The 15,452-nt window shown below is 35.1% G+C and overlaps 1 protein-coding gene across 9 annotated transcripts in view; it reads left to right on the forward strand.

Annotated features, from left to right (window-relative positions):
• Positions 1-15,452, forward strand: part of nSyb (neuronal Synaptobrevin) — a 47,794-nt gene that overhangs the window by 13,661 nt on the left and 18,681 nt on the right. For 6 of the 9 annotated variants that reach the window (XM_089090617.1, XM_089090624.1, XM_089090622.1 and 3 more), the window contains exons 2-3: positions 4,454-4,583; positions 9,135-9,213. In XM_089090617.1, the coding sequence (XP_088946743.1) occupies positions 4,454-4,583; positions 9,135-9,213 (209 nt within the window). Of the gene's footprint in view, positions 1-4,453; positions 4,584-8,266; positions 8,346-9,134; positions 9,214-15,452 lie in introns of all 9 variants that reach the window. The other 3 variants (XM_089090618.1, XM_089090623.1, XM_089090621.1) reach the window with 1 other exon arrangement.

A 15,452-nucleotide genomic window follows, 5' to 3' on the forward strand; every position in this document is an offset into this window, starting at 1 on the left:
AAAACAAATTTTGATACTCGTTTCTCGGGTTTGATGCCATTGTGAATCAAATTAAGATTTTTCAGAATCCTTTTGATACTGACATCGAAACCCTAGCCCAGGAACTTCAAATGGAAATGATCGATCTACAGTGCAGTAATATAATCATAGGCAAAGAACGATGTGGGCACAATGTGTTTTTTTTTTTTTTTTCCATACCCAAGCACTTTGTATCAAAGGAGTTGTTGTAGAAAGTTCGAAAAGGGCTCATTCGTTTGCAAATTGGAGTGGCTAGTGCCCTTTTTAATAGTCGAAAGTGATTGGAGGGCAACTAACCCCCCTCCCACGCCCATCCTTCCCCCAAACACATCCAATCAAAATTTTGAGATACCTATTTTGTTCAGCATAGTTGATTTCCAGATAGAAAATATCTTTTTGAGGAGGACACTCCCCCACAACCCTTGGGGCACGGGTTTTAAGTTATGCCCTGGGGGCATATAAGGTTTTTATAAATTCAAAGGGCTAGTACCCTTTTTAATAGTCGAAAGTGATTGGAGGGCAACTAGCCCCCCCCCCCCCACGCCCATCATTCCCCCAAACACATCCAATCAAAATTTTGAGATAGCCATTTTGTTCAGCATAGTTGATTTCAAGATAGAAAATATCTTTTTGAGGAGGACACTCCCCCACATTCCTCAGGGCAAGAGTTTTAAGTTATACCCTGGGGGCATATAAGATTTTTATAGAAGGAGTTGTCGTAGAAACTTCAAAAAAGGCTCATTCGATTGGAAATTCAAACGGCTAGTGCCCGTTTTAATAGTCGAAAGGGATTGGAGGGCAACTAGCCCCCTCCCCCGCGCCCATCATTCCCCCAAACACATCCAATCAAAATTTTGAGATATCCATTTTGTTCAGCGTAGTTGAATTCCAGACAAAAATGTTTTTGAGGAGGACACTCCCCCACAACCGTCAGGGCAAGGGTTTTAAGTTATGCCCTGGGGGCATACAAAATTATTACAGAAGGTGTTGTCGTAGAAACTTCAAAAAAGGCTCATTAGATTAGAAATTCAAAAGGATAGTACTTTTTTCAATTGTCTAAAGTGATTATATTGCCACTAGCCCCCCTCCCCCCCCCCCCACGCCCATCATTCCCCCAAACACATTCAATCAAAATTTTCAGATAGCCATTTTGTTCAGCGGAGTTGATTTCCAGATATAAAATACGTTTTTGAGGAGGACACTCCCCAAAAGCCCCCAGGGCAAGAGTTTTTAGTTATATCCTGGGGTATATAAGGTTTTTATAGAAGGTGTTGTCATTGAAACTTCAAAAGGGGCTCATTTGATTGGAAATTCAAAGGGCTAGTTCCATTCTTAATAGTCAAAAGTGATTGGAGGGGAACTAGCCCCTGCCCCACGCCCATTATCCTCCCAAACACATCCAATTAAAATTTTGATATAGCCATTTTGTTCAGCGTAGTTGATTTCCAGATAGAAAATACGTTTTTGAGGAGGACACTCCCCAACAACCCTCAGGGCACGGGTTTTAAGTTATATCCTGGGGTATATAAGGTTTTTATAGAAGGCATTGTCATAGAAACTTCAAAAGGGGCTCATTTGATTGGAAATTCAAACGGCTAGTGCCCTTTTTAATAGTTGAAAGTGATTGGAGGGCAACAAGCCCCCCCCCCCACACGTCCATCATTCACCCAAACACATCCAATCAAAATTTTTAGATAGCCATTTTGTTCAGCGTGGTTGATTTCCAGATAGAAAATATGTTTTTAAGGTGGAAACTCCCCCACAACCCTGAGGGCAAGGGTTTTAAGTTATGCCTGGGGGGCATATAATGTTTTTGTAGAAGGCATTGTCGTAGAATCTTCAAAAAAAGCTCATTTGATTGGAAATTCAACGGGCTAGTGCCTTTTTAATAGTCGAAATTGATTGGAGGGCAACTAGGCCCCCCCCCCCGCCCATCATTCCCCCTAAAACATCCAATAAAAATTTTAAGATAGCTATTTTGTTCAGTATAGTTGATTTACAGATAGAAAATATGTTTTTGAGGAGGATACTCCGCCAAAGCCCTCAGGGCAAGGGTTTTAAGTTATGCCCTGGGGGCATATAAGGTTTTTATAGAAGACGTTGACGTAGAAACTTGAGAAAAGGGCTCATTTGATTTGAAATTCAAAGGGCTAGTGCCCTTCTTAGTAGCCGAAAGTATTCATTAATAATTTTTGTTGTTGTTATTGTTTATACCAGGTCGTATTGTATTAATTTAGCTCCTGTGGATATTTCAATAGGAGCCACTGAAATTGAACATAGACAGTACTTATTTCCTTTTTAATAATTGAAATTGATGTGGAGGCAACTAATACCCCATCCACCTCCACCAACACATTTACCCAATAATTTTAAAAACTAAATGTTTCCTTAATACTAAATCAAAATGCACTGTGATAATGCTAATTCCCAATAAGGCATCTCAGCAGTATCCCAAGAACGACTGAGGGTACTATGTTCAAACCTTCGAGGGTACTTCTGCTCTTAAAATTTAACCAAATCAAAATAGTGTAAATGTGTCAAAGCTATCAAAGAAAGTAAACAGATTTTTTCGCGAATGTTATCAAGTTTTCCATTTCAGGTCAACTAGAGGAGGTATGAAACTAAGTTAAACAGTACTATTTGTGTCCAGATTTTTAAAATGGTGTTTGTTGTTAAAAATTGCTGAAAATTTTTCTCGGACATACAAATAGCAGGCCAAACTATAAAGTCTTAAAAAACGAAAAGATTTAAAGTGTTATTTTCTTTTTCTATGAAAGGACTAGGTCAATATAAAACGAAACGAAATTAATCAAAAAAACTTTGTCCACAAAATAAGTTTCTCAAAGAAAAGTAAAGAACTCCATTAAACATAAAATGAGAAAAAATTAAATCAAATAATCTACCAAGCTTGAAACTACTACAAATCAGCATCGATAAATAAATGAAACCCAAAACGAACAGAAATTAAAATAAATAACCGAGTCAAACTCAAAACGAGCAGAAATTAACTTAAGTTGGGCGCAAATCCCCTATGCCTTCCCAAGGCCTGAACAAAATTTGCACTTTACTGAAAAAATTTAAATGTTTTCACTTTTATAACTTTAATAAATCAAATAATTTTAACATTTTGATTACTAAATATCAGTATATGTATATTAAACTGACAATGCACATTCATTTGTATTTTTTCAGTAAAGTTCAAATTTTGTTCTGGCCTTGGGAAGGCATAGGGGTTATGCGCCCAACTTATGTTAATTTCTGCTAGTTTTGAGTTTGACTCGGTTATTTATTTTAATTTCTGTTCGTTTTGGGTTTCATTTATTTATCGATGCTGATGTGTGGTAGTTTCGAGCTTGGTAGATTATTTGATTTTTTTTTTACTCATTTTTTGTTTAATGGAGTTCTTTACTTTTCTTTGAAAAACTTATTTCGTGGAAAAAGTTTTTTTTAACTAATTAAGAAGAAATATCAAAACTCATCTTTGTTGGAATTTTGTAAGTCTTCCACTGACACAATCTGATAATTTGCATAAATTTGCTCGTGGGTTGTTTCTGTTTTTGGTACTACTTATTTGTGTGAGAAGACCTTCTCCAAGATGAAGTACACACAAAATATTTACAGATCTAAATTAACTGATGAGCATCTTAAATCTCTTTTAATAATTGGTACAAGTAAAATTACTCCACAACTACAAATTATTGTCAGTAGAAATTCTCAATTACATAAATCTCATTAGTATTTCATATGTCATTATGCTTGTTATAAGTTATGTTTTTATTTAAAATGTTAGTTGGGTTCATTTCAATAATTTGTTAGGTATTATATACTGAAGTTAAATTTTCTGCATATTATACATGTCTTTACTCATTACAATTTTGTGTTTCTTTATCCAACTAATTACAAAAACCATAACAATAAGCCTACAAAAATGCTATGAGGTAGTTAGCCCATGACCATATCAATGTAGATATCATAATAATTATTATTCAGCATAAAATTAGAATAATTCAGTAAATTTAATTTAATTTGCTGTGAAATATACGTTCTCTAAAAGGAGTTTTCAAGTATGCTAGCTCTCCGCGGGTCGGACAAAATCTGTCCGCGGGCAGGATTTGGCCCTCGGGCCGTAATTTGGAGACCCCTGGTCTAAGGCAAAAAATTTCTTAAAATACAAGCAAAAGTAAATATCAACCAAAATTGGTGTAATCTTCAAATTTTGATCTAGGAAATGATAGGCATTTGGTCTCTCTTAAAGGAAAATTTAAATTCATTTCACTGAATATAATGGAAAGATATTATTTGGAATTAATTCATGATATTCAACTTTTTTTCGGTAAATTTAAAGAGAAAATAAAAAACAAGTACTATCTCTAATTCTAAAATATAAAACAAGCAATTTACATTGAAGAGTAAAAAAACATGTATAATCTTGCAGGTCTTCACCAACTGGCCTTGCTCCAGAAGGTGCTGCTGGCGGTGATGCGCCCATTGTTGGTGGTCCAAGGACGCCACAGCAAATTGCAGCTCAGAGGCGGTTACAGCAGACACAGGCGCAAGTAGATGAGGTAACCTTTCATATTTTATTCTGGTAGCGAATTATATTGAAAACTTTCTTTTTAAATATATATATATATATATATATATATATATATATATATATATATATATATATATATATATATATATATATATATATATATATATATACATAGTTGCCAAGTTTGTTGTAACACTTTTCATACCTCTCAACTAATTTTAAAGTAACCTTTGTATAAAGACTTGGTATTTTCCTTTCATATTTTATTCCGGTAGCGAACTATATTGAAAACTTTCTTTTTAATATATATATATATATATATATATATATATATATATATATATATATATATATATATATATATATATATATATATATACCATATATATATATAGTATATATATATATATATATAGTATATACATATATATATATATAAACTTATATATATAGAAGTTTGTTGTAACACTTTTCATACCTCTCAACTAATTTTAAAGTAACCTTTGTATAAAGACTTGGTATTTTTCCGGTAACCAGGAATTCACTTTCTTTTGTACATCGTCATCATCATCCTAACAATTGCCACTGAGTTGTTGCTTGAGGTGGAGAAACGGATGGTAATCACTCGATGCAAGATCAGGACTGTGTTGTGGGTGATCTAAAACTTCCCAGCCAAAACTGTCCAAAAAATTACGGATCTGACCAGCAGTGTTGGGTCTTGCATTGTCATGAAGAAGGACAATTTCCTTTGTCAGCATGCCAAGTTTTTTTTTCCTTTTTTTTAAATTGCTCTTTGGAGCTTTCTGAGGGTTAGGCAGTATGCTTCTGCATTGATAGTGGTTCCTCCACTGAATGAAGCCGACTAAAAAACACCATGTCTATTCCCAAACACCTACGCCATGATTTTGTGTTGGGAGAGAGGATGTTCAGCCTTCAAATTTTCAGAAGATTGTGTGTGTTTCCATTCCATGTTCTGTTGCCTTGATTTGGGCGTGATATGCGAAACTCATGTTTCGTCTCCAGTTCAACCGGTTGCCACCTCTTTGGCAAACCGTTGAAAGATGACGACGTAAAGACAGCAGTGAACTCTTGGTTATTGGAGCCGGCGGCAAGTTCTTATATAAGAAGCGTTTCAAAAAACTTGATGAAATATGTCGAAAAATAGAGTAAAGTATGCACTTTCTGAAAATAAATTTACTTTTTTGAAATAATCTTTCGTTGTGTACTTATCTTCAAATGGACCATAATTAAAAAATAAATATAATTTTGGATTAATAAACTATAAACATAAGTATAATAAATCATAAACTTAAGTATAATAAATTATAAATAAACTAAATATATATATATATATATATATATATATATATATACATGCTCTTTCAAGGATGAAAGTGTAGGGTTGCCAGATCGCTTGCATTGTCGCCAGTCACATGGTAAAATCTTGTTTCATTTGTCCCGAGTAGCAATTCATTTGACTTGCTGACTATCAATGACTCATGTTAAACGCTTGTAAATAAAGCATTGACATGTCTTTTTATGGAACGAAATATCACGGACTTACGTATCGAAGGGGGAGGGGGAGAGCTAAGGATATTGCGACCCGATGCAAAAAGGTTCGTAATTTATTTTGGAAACTTTTCAATGGATGCAAATGCAAACACATATGGACTTGCCAAAAAAATATCAGATTTCGTGAAAGACACCTAACTCATAAAAAGTTAATATTTGGTTTATGTGTTTCCGTTTTGGCAGTTGTTGATGACATACAAAAAAGGAAGTACGTGATTTTAACCATACATTCGTGATACTTGAAAAACTAAATTACTGCCACATTTACTATCTACTTACATTGAGCTAACATTTATATTTAGACAGTTTTCTCCCTTTTTTATGATGATGCTACAAATAGTTGCTTTGCCTCACTCTCCAGAGAAACCTCTTGCCTATATTATGTGCATACTTCTGGTTGCCTCTGCGTATACTTCCTTAAAAGTCTAGCCTAAACCTGCATGTGAATGCTGCTTAATCAAACTGCTAAATCTTACTTCTCCGATCAGATATCTTTTATCTCCAATTTTTTTGTTTTCTGCTCAGCACTGAGTCCAAGAACTCCAAAGATCCTCTTAAACACCAAAAACTTACATACAATCAATAATGCCAAGTATTTACGTGATGAATGAATGAATAATTCTTTGCGTAAATATGAGAGGACCTTGGTGAGATTCTCGTCAAACTGTTTACTTCTCTCATCATAAGAGAAAGTTTGATGAAAGCCATAGCCTGAGAAGCCTGAGATCTAAGCACATAGTTGTCTGCGCTTAAGAAAATCCATTTTTGTTTATGCTAAGATAAGATGTTTGCAGTTCAATTAGTAAAAAGCGGCCCTAATATCTTTGATGAATTATAATATTCATCAGGCATTAGGGATGCCTTACCAAGCACTTATTATTTTATGGATGTTTAGCCACAAAACCAACCATTAATTTGAATGCATATTGAACTGAGAGCCAAACGCTCAAGTACATGCGGCTAGTAGAATTTGAAATCCTAACGTGGATTTCTGGGCTCCATAGCTTTAAGTTTGGCTGTTCCTTGTTTCAGCCAAGCACAGAATTTCAAAGCATGATCGGAATTTGTTTGGGGCATAGATGTCAAGGTGTAAAGGTTTGGCTAAAGATGCATATGAGTAAACGTTGCTTTAGCAATTGAAAAGAAAAGATTGAACCTATTGATTATTGCCATGGTGAACTTGGAGTTTTAACTCGGTAGTTTATCAGAAATAAAGCATTTTCTAAAGATAAACCATATCATTCTTGATTCAAGTTCGTTATGGAGAAATGTCCATTACTGTTAAAATATCACATAAAAACGTAAATCTGTCTTGGCATTTTTACAAACACGGCAAACTGCAGATCTTGTGGATCTCAGTTGTCATCTAACAATAAAATGTGGCAACGCTGAAGTGTACTTGTTTGAATTTGAAGATGGTATTTGAACCATTGGTAGAATTATAAATATTAACTTACTCCGCCATATGTGCTTCTGTTGGTGAGAAATTGCCCTGGTAGTTCTTGGGTCCCCGTTTCTGCACGTTTCTGCACAAAGTGGAAAAGGCGTATCTGAAGAAAACGAAAATATGGGAGTTAATATTTAATGAAGCTATCTAGTAAACAATCATTTTTTAGACAAAATTTTGTTGACACTTATGAGAAAGTAGCTTAACCAGGTGAATGAAACTTTAAGGAATCAGCTCAATATTAAATCTTGAAAAAATCTGAAAGCTCCACTGACCGTCTTCAACTATGGTACTTATATTTTAAAATAATAAAGAAAAGGTTATCTGGAAAGCAATTCTTTACCATAGATCAATTCAAAGATATAATTTATTCTGAAGTTATGCTGATCAACACCTCAGATGCACTGCTTAGTCTTGCAGTGAAGGTTGGCGTATCCAACCTCTGTAAATGGACATTAGTCCACCTTACCTATTCAATTTATTCATTTTACTGGCAATGTTTTGTCGTTTCTAAATGAAAAAAAAATCTAATTTATTTAGGCATGAAATAAATTGACTTAATGATTTATCTAAAATTCAACAACTAAGATACTGAGATACGCTTTGGAGGTGTAGGATGACAAAGTTTAGAGTGTATGTTCAATAATTTATCTGATGATATTGGTCAGATTGTGATCATTGTCTGACTTTAGGTCGTAGGAATCATGCGAGTCAACGTTGAGAAAGTCCTAGAAAGAGATGAGAAATTATCAGAACTCGACGATCGTGCAGGTAACATTATAACAGATGTGATTAACATTTATAGGTTATGTTGACATGGGCTAAAAGGTTTAATGGTAAAAGGGTTTAAAGGTAAAATACTGGTTTAAATGCAGAACAAACATTTGTGGGAATTCAGGGAAAAAATTTAATTTTTCAGAATCATAATTAAAAGAAAATAATGGTGTATATATGCTGCACTTTGCACATTTATACTTTGCTCAAAAAGTTTTATCTAAATATGTTAGAAAATATCGTATTACCTTTTAGTCCAGGTTGTATATTACACACTTTGCTCAAGATATTCCCGAAAGCTGTTTCTTACTGTTGTGCATGAACAAAAGTAATTTATAAAATTTGGCATATTTGACCTACCCCCTATCTCTCTTCTTCTAAAAAATATCCGAAAGAAAAAAAAAACTTTGATTTATGTAGAGAATCACCGAGACTGATTTATGTAGAGAATCACCGAGACCTAAAACAGAAAACATTATTTTTAAGAAATTGAAAAGCGGTCGAATTTTATTTTTTCTTTCGTACTATTTATACAAAAGCTCTGAAAGAGATGTAGTTTGTATGGAATGTTTTAACAGTAACGCACGTGCTTGATGGCTACCAAAAATTAACACGTTACCGCTCGCCCCTTTTGGAACTTTGCCTGAAACTCTACGAGTCTTTGCCTTAAGCTACACAAAGAAACGCAATCTGTAATATCTTACGCAAGTGTGTGTAATGCTTGAAACTTGTCTGTAGAATTTTTTAATGTGTATACTAATTTTGCTTTCTTTTTGGGTTGTTTAGGTCGTCGATATTATGAGGACAAATGTAGAGAAGGTGTTGGAAAGGGACCAAAAACTGTCCGAGCTTGACGACCGTGCAGGTTCGTTACCGTCAATGATTTATCGAAATAAAAAAAAATACTACCTCTTTTATTTTTGTTTCTTTTATTTTCTTTAAAGTTGGCTTCCAATTTTCCCTAAATTTGACCTTTTTTTTATTTTTCAATTGCGCTAATAAGCTATTGCAATCTTTTCGACGCTGAAGATGCTAAGACACGCTTTTAGGACCCCCCCCCCCCAGGCAATTACTGTTGTTGCTTTTGTGTTTGCCTGTGTTTCTTGACTTTTAGCGTCAATATTTTCTTTCAGTTTTTGTATTTGAGCTATGTCTGTGTATAAGTCTTTGCTTTCATCTTTAAGGTAAACAATCAAGATCTAGTAGGACAATTGCGCAGTTTTGAATATAACTGAATAATTTGTTTCTGTTTATTCAAAAAATTGGCTTAAGTTATCCTTCCCATGCTTGCAAGTAATCATATTCATCGCCAACCGCCAACTTTTTATAGAGTTGCTACTAAGTGTTTTGACATTAAAATTCAGTTTTTTTTTTTTTTTTTTTTTTTTGCTTTTTGGGAATACTGACTTAGCTTTGCCATTTTTATAGATATGATTCTATTCAATTAATCTAATGGTAATTACTAAAATGCGTATCGAAATTTTTATCTGTAACTTCACCGAAGATATGGTTCTTCTTCTTCTTTCAAAAAACAGTACCTGGAATCTATAGTAGACTCCTTTCGGCTTCTAGGAAGTTTCATAAGGGAATTGGATGGTTTGTGGGAAGTACGAGTACTGGAGCTGCCATTTCCCAGCAATTTAAGGCCTGGAGGCCGGCTAGTACCTATTCGGCTCTTGCTACTCACTCTCTTCTGCACTCACTTTGCTTTTTTCAAACAATATTAGTATCCACGAGAAAATCAGTTATGCTTTTGTGCAAGTATCTTTCATTTGTTGCATTATAATTGGCTTTAAATAGCTCGTCATTATCTTTATTCGTCTTCAGTCTTTCAAATGTCCGTTTGATATTAACTGCCAAGTAAGCTGTGATGTAGCATTCAAAAATTATATGTTGTAAAACCTCGGGCACTTTTAAACAAAATCTGCAGTGTGGATCGTCCCTTTTATTCCATTCATATTCTTCCTTTCTTAAAATCAGAGAGTTACTCTTTATTCTGAAATAAAGAACATTAGTTTTCTAAAATGGGAAGATGAGAATAGAAAGTAAGAACCGTTTTTGAGGTATTCTATGTCGGGTTATGTCACGTAGAGTGAAAGACCTGGCGTTGATAGAAATGGGTGTATCCACTGTAGAATTTGCCAACGAATCAGCAATTTCATTATAGTTGATGACTTGCAATTCTCTGATGACTTGGAACGTGTTGAAACTGAATGATAATATTTCTCTGTTGAAGGTCAAAGAGAAGGCTCCGAAGGTGATGCAGATCTGAGTCCGGTGCTGATTTGTGCACTTTGGAAATTAATTGTAAAGCTGACTTTGAGCCTGAAAAGACAACATACTTTTTTGATTGTGGGGGTTTGGCATTAACTACCTTAAGTGCCTCAATTGTAGCTTTAATCTCAGTAGTCAGGATGAAAGCTCCATTTGGCAGCCTTGTATAAATATTCAAAGAGTAGCTTGGGTTTGTCACGGCTGAAGCAGCTTTGGACCCTTTTACCAAACCATCTGTGTAGATTTGTAGGAAATCAGGGTAATCATTTAAGACTTTCTCACTGAAAACTACCCTAATCTGAGTGGGGAGAAACTTGACTTCTTATCCATTATAAGCTCAGTGCATACACGAATAGGAAAAAACTTCCATTTTGGAGGCTGAAGATGTAACATGCAACTCAATGCATCATTATTCCAGTTGGAAGCTAGTTCAGTGAAAAGAATCCAAGAGCGGATATGCCAGCTATTATTCATTGAACAATTATTACTAAAGGTTTTTGAAAAAAAAACCATTTGCTTGGATTTTTGTGTAATACTTGATTACCAGCCTCTTCCTCCTTTCTTGCACTGACGGCATACCAGTTAGTGCCCGGACCTTATGACTTGGGGTATGGTTGTGAAAACCAAAGGCTATTTTTATTGCCATGTTTTGAAGGGTTTCCAACTTTGCTAAACTTGTTTTGCAACATCCTCCGTATGCTTCAATACCATACTCAATCTTTGACCGGTTAGACCTTTTGTAAAAATCTAGCAGAACAGTTGGTGAGCTGGCCCATTTAGTAGTAGCTAAACGTTTTAAAAGAATAAGCCTTTTCATACAAGACTTTTTACCAAAATCAATATGTTTTTTTCAAGTCAAATCATGGTCCAAATGGATACCAAGGAGTTTGGGAGAAGGGTCATAATCAATTTCATTTCCATTTATCCATATTTTGGGAGGGACAAATCCTTTTCTTTTGTAAAATATAGTTACCTTAGTCTTTGATGCTGATACCGGAAGAGAATAAGCCATATAAAAGGCCCAGAGCTCCAAATCAAAAGATCGTCAGCAAACTCCGCTTTGCAAGCATTCTCAGAGCTGAACTTTAAATCCGACAGAAACAAAGTGAACAATAAAGGGCTAAGTGATGACCCCTGCGGGAGTCCTTTATGCACTGGATATACATTAGAGTATTCTCTATGGACTCTAACTTTATAATGCCTGTCGGATAATTAGTTGTCTAAAAATTCAATAACCCCCTCTGGGAAGTCCATGTTTTTAAAAGTTCTGCAGATTTAAGTTTTATCGACATTGTTAAAAGCAGCCTCAAAATCCACCAACACGGTAATTAAAATCTTTCCTTTTTCTTTGGATTGTCTCATAGCAGCTGAAGACTATATTGTCCACAGTGGATCTACCCCGACGAAAACCTGATTGGGACCTTGGTAGTAACTGGTGAGATTCGACAAACCATTCCACTCTTATGAATTATTTTCTCTAAGAGTTTACCTAAGAGTAGAGGTAAAATTGAGATAGGTATATTAGACTCGGCTCTTTCAGGAGGTTTTCCTGGCTTAGGCACAGGTACAATAATAGCCTGCTTCCCTAACTTCGGAAATCTCATACTCTGCCAACATTGATTATCAATATGAAGTAGTTGGGTTTTAAAACCGTCACCAGACTCAATTATCCATTTATAAATTATTTCATCTTCACTTGCTGCAGATGAAATATTGACTTCCCCCAGAATATCATTCAACTCTGTCAATGTTAGAGGCACCAATAATTCCTCCTTTGACTTACCAGTATCATGGAGTTTGCAACTGAGGGGTTTTATCGTGGCCAAAACCTTAGTTTTCCCAAAGCTGTCGACCAAAGCTTCTGCCTTTTCTTTATCAGTATGTAATTATTTGTCACTGGACCATAATGACGGGACTGTGCTGCTTTTAATTTTGTTACTTCCCATCATTATATTTATAAAGGTATGAATATTTGTTGAGGTATGAATCATTTTCGTCTAATTCTAAGGAAAAATTATTCCATATTCCTCTTTTACCTTTTAGCACTGTCTTTTTGACCAGAGATTATCCTCTCCTCATTGAGATCATTGCTTCTTGGCTAGGATGCTTTTGAAACCTATTTCTTGCCTTTTTCCTATCCTCGACTGCCTTTCTGCAATCATCGTTCCATCGCTTACCTTGGCTGCTGGTAATTATTAGAGACTTCTGGAATTTGCACAGACAGAAAAGCAATTAAAAATTACATTTGTATGCAATTATGGGTAAAATAACCTTTATTTTTACTAGATGTTGATTCGTTAGAAAAAAAAGTTACAGACCGGATAAACAAAAGTTAAAGGTCATCTTAGTTGTTTCGATAAAATTAAACGTGTCTAGGGTAATCCAAAACTCATTTTCTTTTCTTATAAACTAACTATTACTGTGCAATTGGGCAATTCACGTTTTACATGGCTCTGTGGATGACTGTCCACTCTTAAAATGTTTACTTTTCTGTGTTTTATGCTTCTATTGACATAATCATCTTATTATTTTTCCAGCAAGCTGAGGATGACGCTAATTCTTTTGTATTCCCATCAGAGCTGAACTTAGGAACTTAACAAAAAAGACTAGAATAGTAAAATTTGTTTGTCGATTGTCGAATTTTGGTGGTCCCAGTTAAGGCTTTTAAAAGTCTGTAGACTAATATTTTTCTTTTGAAATTTATATGCCTTGCTTTGTTGAGGTTAAGGTGAGAGATCTATCCATTTATCTAATAGAATTTATTCCCCAACTTATTTTTTTGTCGAAGATGCTTGGAGTAACATCGTGTCAGTACCCTGAGCTCCATATGAATCCAAAGCAAAATTCAAGACAAGGCTTGAATTACTCTTATTCGAACGTTTCTTCACCATAAGAATTATAATTGACATTTTTGGAGTAGCGTTACTCCATCGAAATCTTTAGCCATAAGAGAAGAGTATGATGAAACCTTTAAAAATATCTAAGAAGTAAGCTTGGAAATTATCCTGATGCGAGCCTTTTCTTTTTAAATTCACGTCCAGACTTAGCGTCAAAATGAAGCTAAAAGGGAATTATAGGCATATCAAACACGCTTAATACGAAAACGTCTTTTAAGGCAGATACTACTATTCTGACATCTAATTCTGGTATTAAAGAAAATAATTATGTTTTATAGGGCTTGTTGAAGGAGGCAAAGGGTATTTAAGGTTGAAGCTTTAACATCGCTTTGCATTTGCATGTTGTTGTTTTTTTTATTATTATTTTTATTATTATTATTCCCTAAGAAGTGCGTCAAAGAAGTCTTTCTTTCGTCACTGTTGCAAATGCGTCGTTTTCGTGGTGCTCAGCTGCCTGCGGCATCAATTTGCGAAACATAAGGGGGGGCGTATTTTTTAAATGAACGAGAGGGGGCAATTTTTTGTTCTTCAATTGTTTCAGTGAAAATACAAATTTTTTAGTGAAATGATGAGAAAAAAGGGTTTTTCAAAACCCAGGAGGAGAGCCCCCACCCCCCCCCCCCCCCACCGATTAACATTACTGTCAGCCGCCCGGGCTTGACACATTGTTAAACACTCGTGCGTCCCATCCTGTTTTAAGCTCCTTGTCTGTCACTCCTTTCCGAGTGTTTTCGTCCATCATTGTTACAAATTCGTCGCTTTCGTAATGCTCAGCCGCCGGTGGCATCAGTTTGCGAAATCTAAGGGGTGTATTTTTTAAAATGAACGGGGGGGGCAATTTCTTATTTCTTCAATTTTCTAGTGAAGTGAAATAACCAGAAAAAAAAAGTGTATTTCAAAATCTAGGAGGGGGGGCCACCACCAATTAATGTTGCTGTCAGCCACCCGGGGTCGACACATTGTTAAACACTCGTGGGTCCCATCCTTTTTCATGCTTCTTCTCTCTGTCAAAAGACCAGAAAACGGAAGATGATTTGCACACCTCAAATGAAATCCCAAGACTTGGCCCTATTTTGATAATGTCATCGCTGCGTTATATGGGATGTTTGCACGCTTGCATGCTTTCTATTTTGGAACACAGTCTAATTTCATCCTCAGGATATATCGTTGCTCTTTATCCATTGCTTTGATTTGTATATATTGAATGTGATTCACATCCTTCATAGATTTTGGCTTTACTACCATTGCCAAAATTTGTAAGTTCTTTAGTTTATTAATAAAGTTAAAAAAAATACTAATGTGTTTCTAAAATGAAGATAGGAAACATAGTCGTAGAATAAAAATAGTTAAATTGAATGCCCCTCGTAGCTATTGAGTTACCAAATATGAAAAAAGAACAGTTCCAAATTATTTTCTGGAAATGTGTAGAAAAAACTCAATATTTCAATTTCGGAACAGACCAAGTTCAGCACCTGGTATCACGAATATATGTTCCAATTAGACGCTAGTTGGCTGCAGACCTTTTTTGAAATAAAATTTGCTCAAATACCATTTCTTGTTATTTGGCTAAAATCATAAAAGTATCCGCAGTGTTGAAGCACTAACGGTAGGGGACAACGCCCACAACGGTTTTTCGATGTTTTCAAAATCTTCTAGCTTCCTTTGGATGGAAGCAGAAATTAGGCTGCCAAATTCTAAAACCAACACCAAATCGTTTGTATTTGCTAGTACTTTTTTTTGGCTGCCAATTTCCAGGATTAGGAATTTACTGAGAAAGAGCTGCCACTGCTTAATGATAAAGGGAAACCTTTCCTGTGCAAAATCAACCAATTTTTCTGTCTGCTAATTTAATCTGTTGTTTCACTTTCAACAACGTATGTAATGTTAGTTTTCTTCTAATTACGACGATACTGGCGAGAAGAAAAAAATGGAT

This window comes from Artemia sp. Qi Xiang Cuo, chromosome 6 (assembly GCF_049724085.1).
Source record: "Artemia sp. Qi Xiang Cuo chromosome 6, ASM4972408v1, whole genome shotgun sequence".
NCBI classification, from domain to species: Eukaryota; Metazoa; Arthropoda; class Branchiopoda; order Anostraca; family Artemiidae; genus Artemia; species Artemia sp. Qi Xiang Cuo.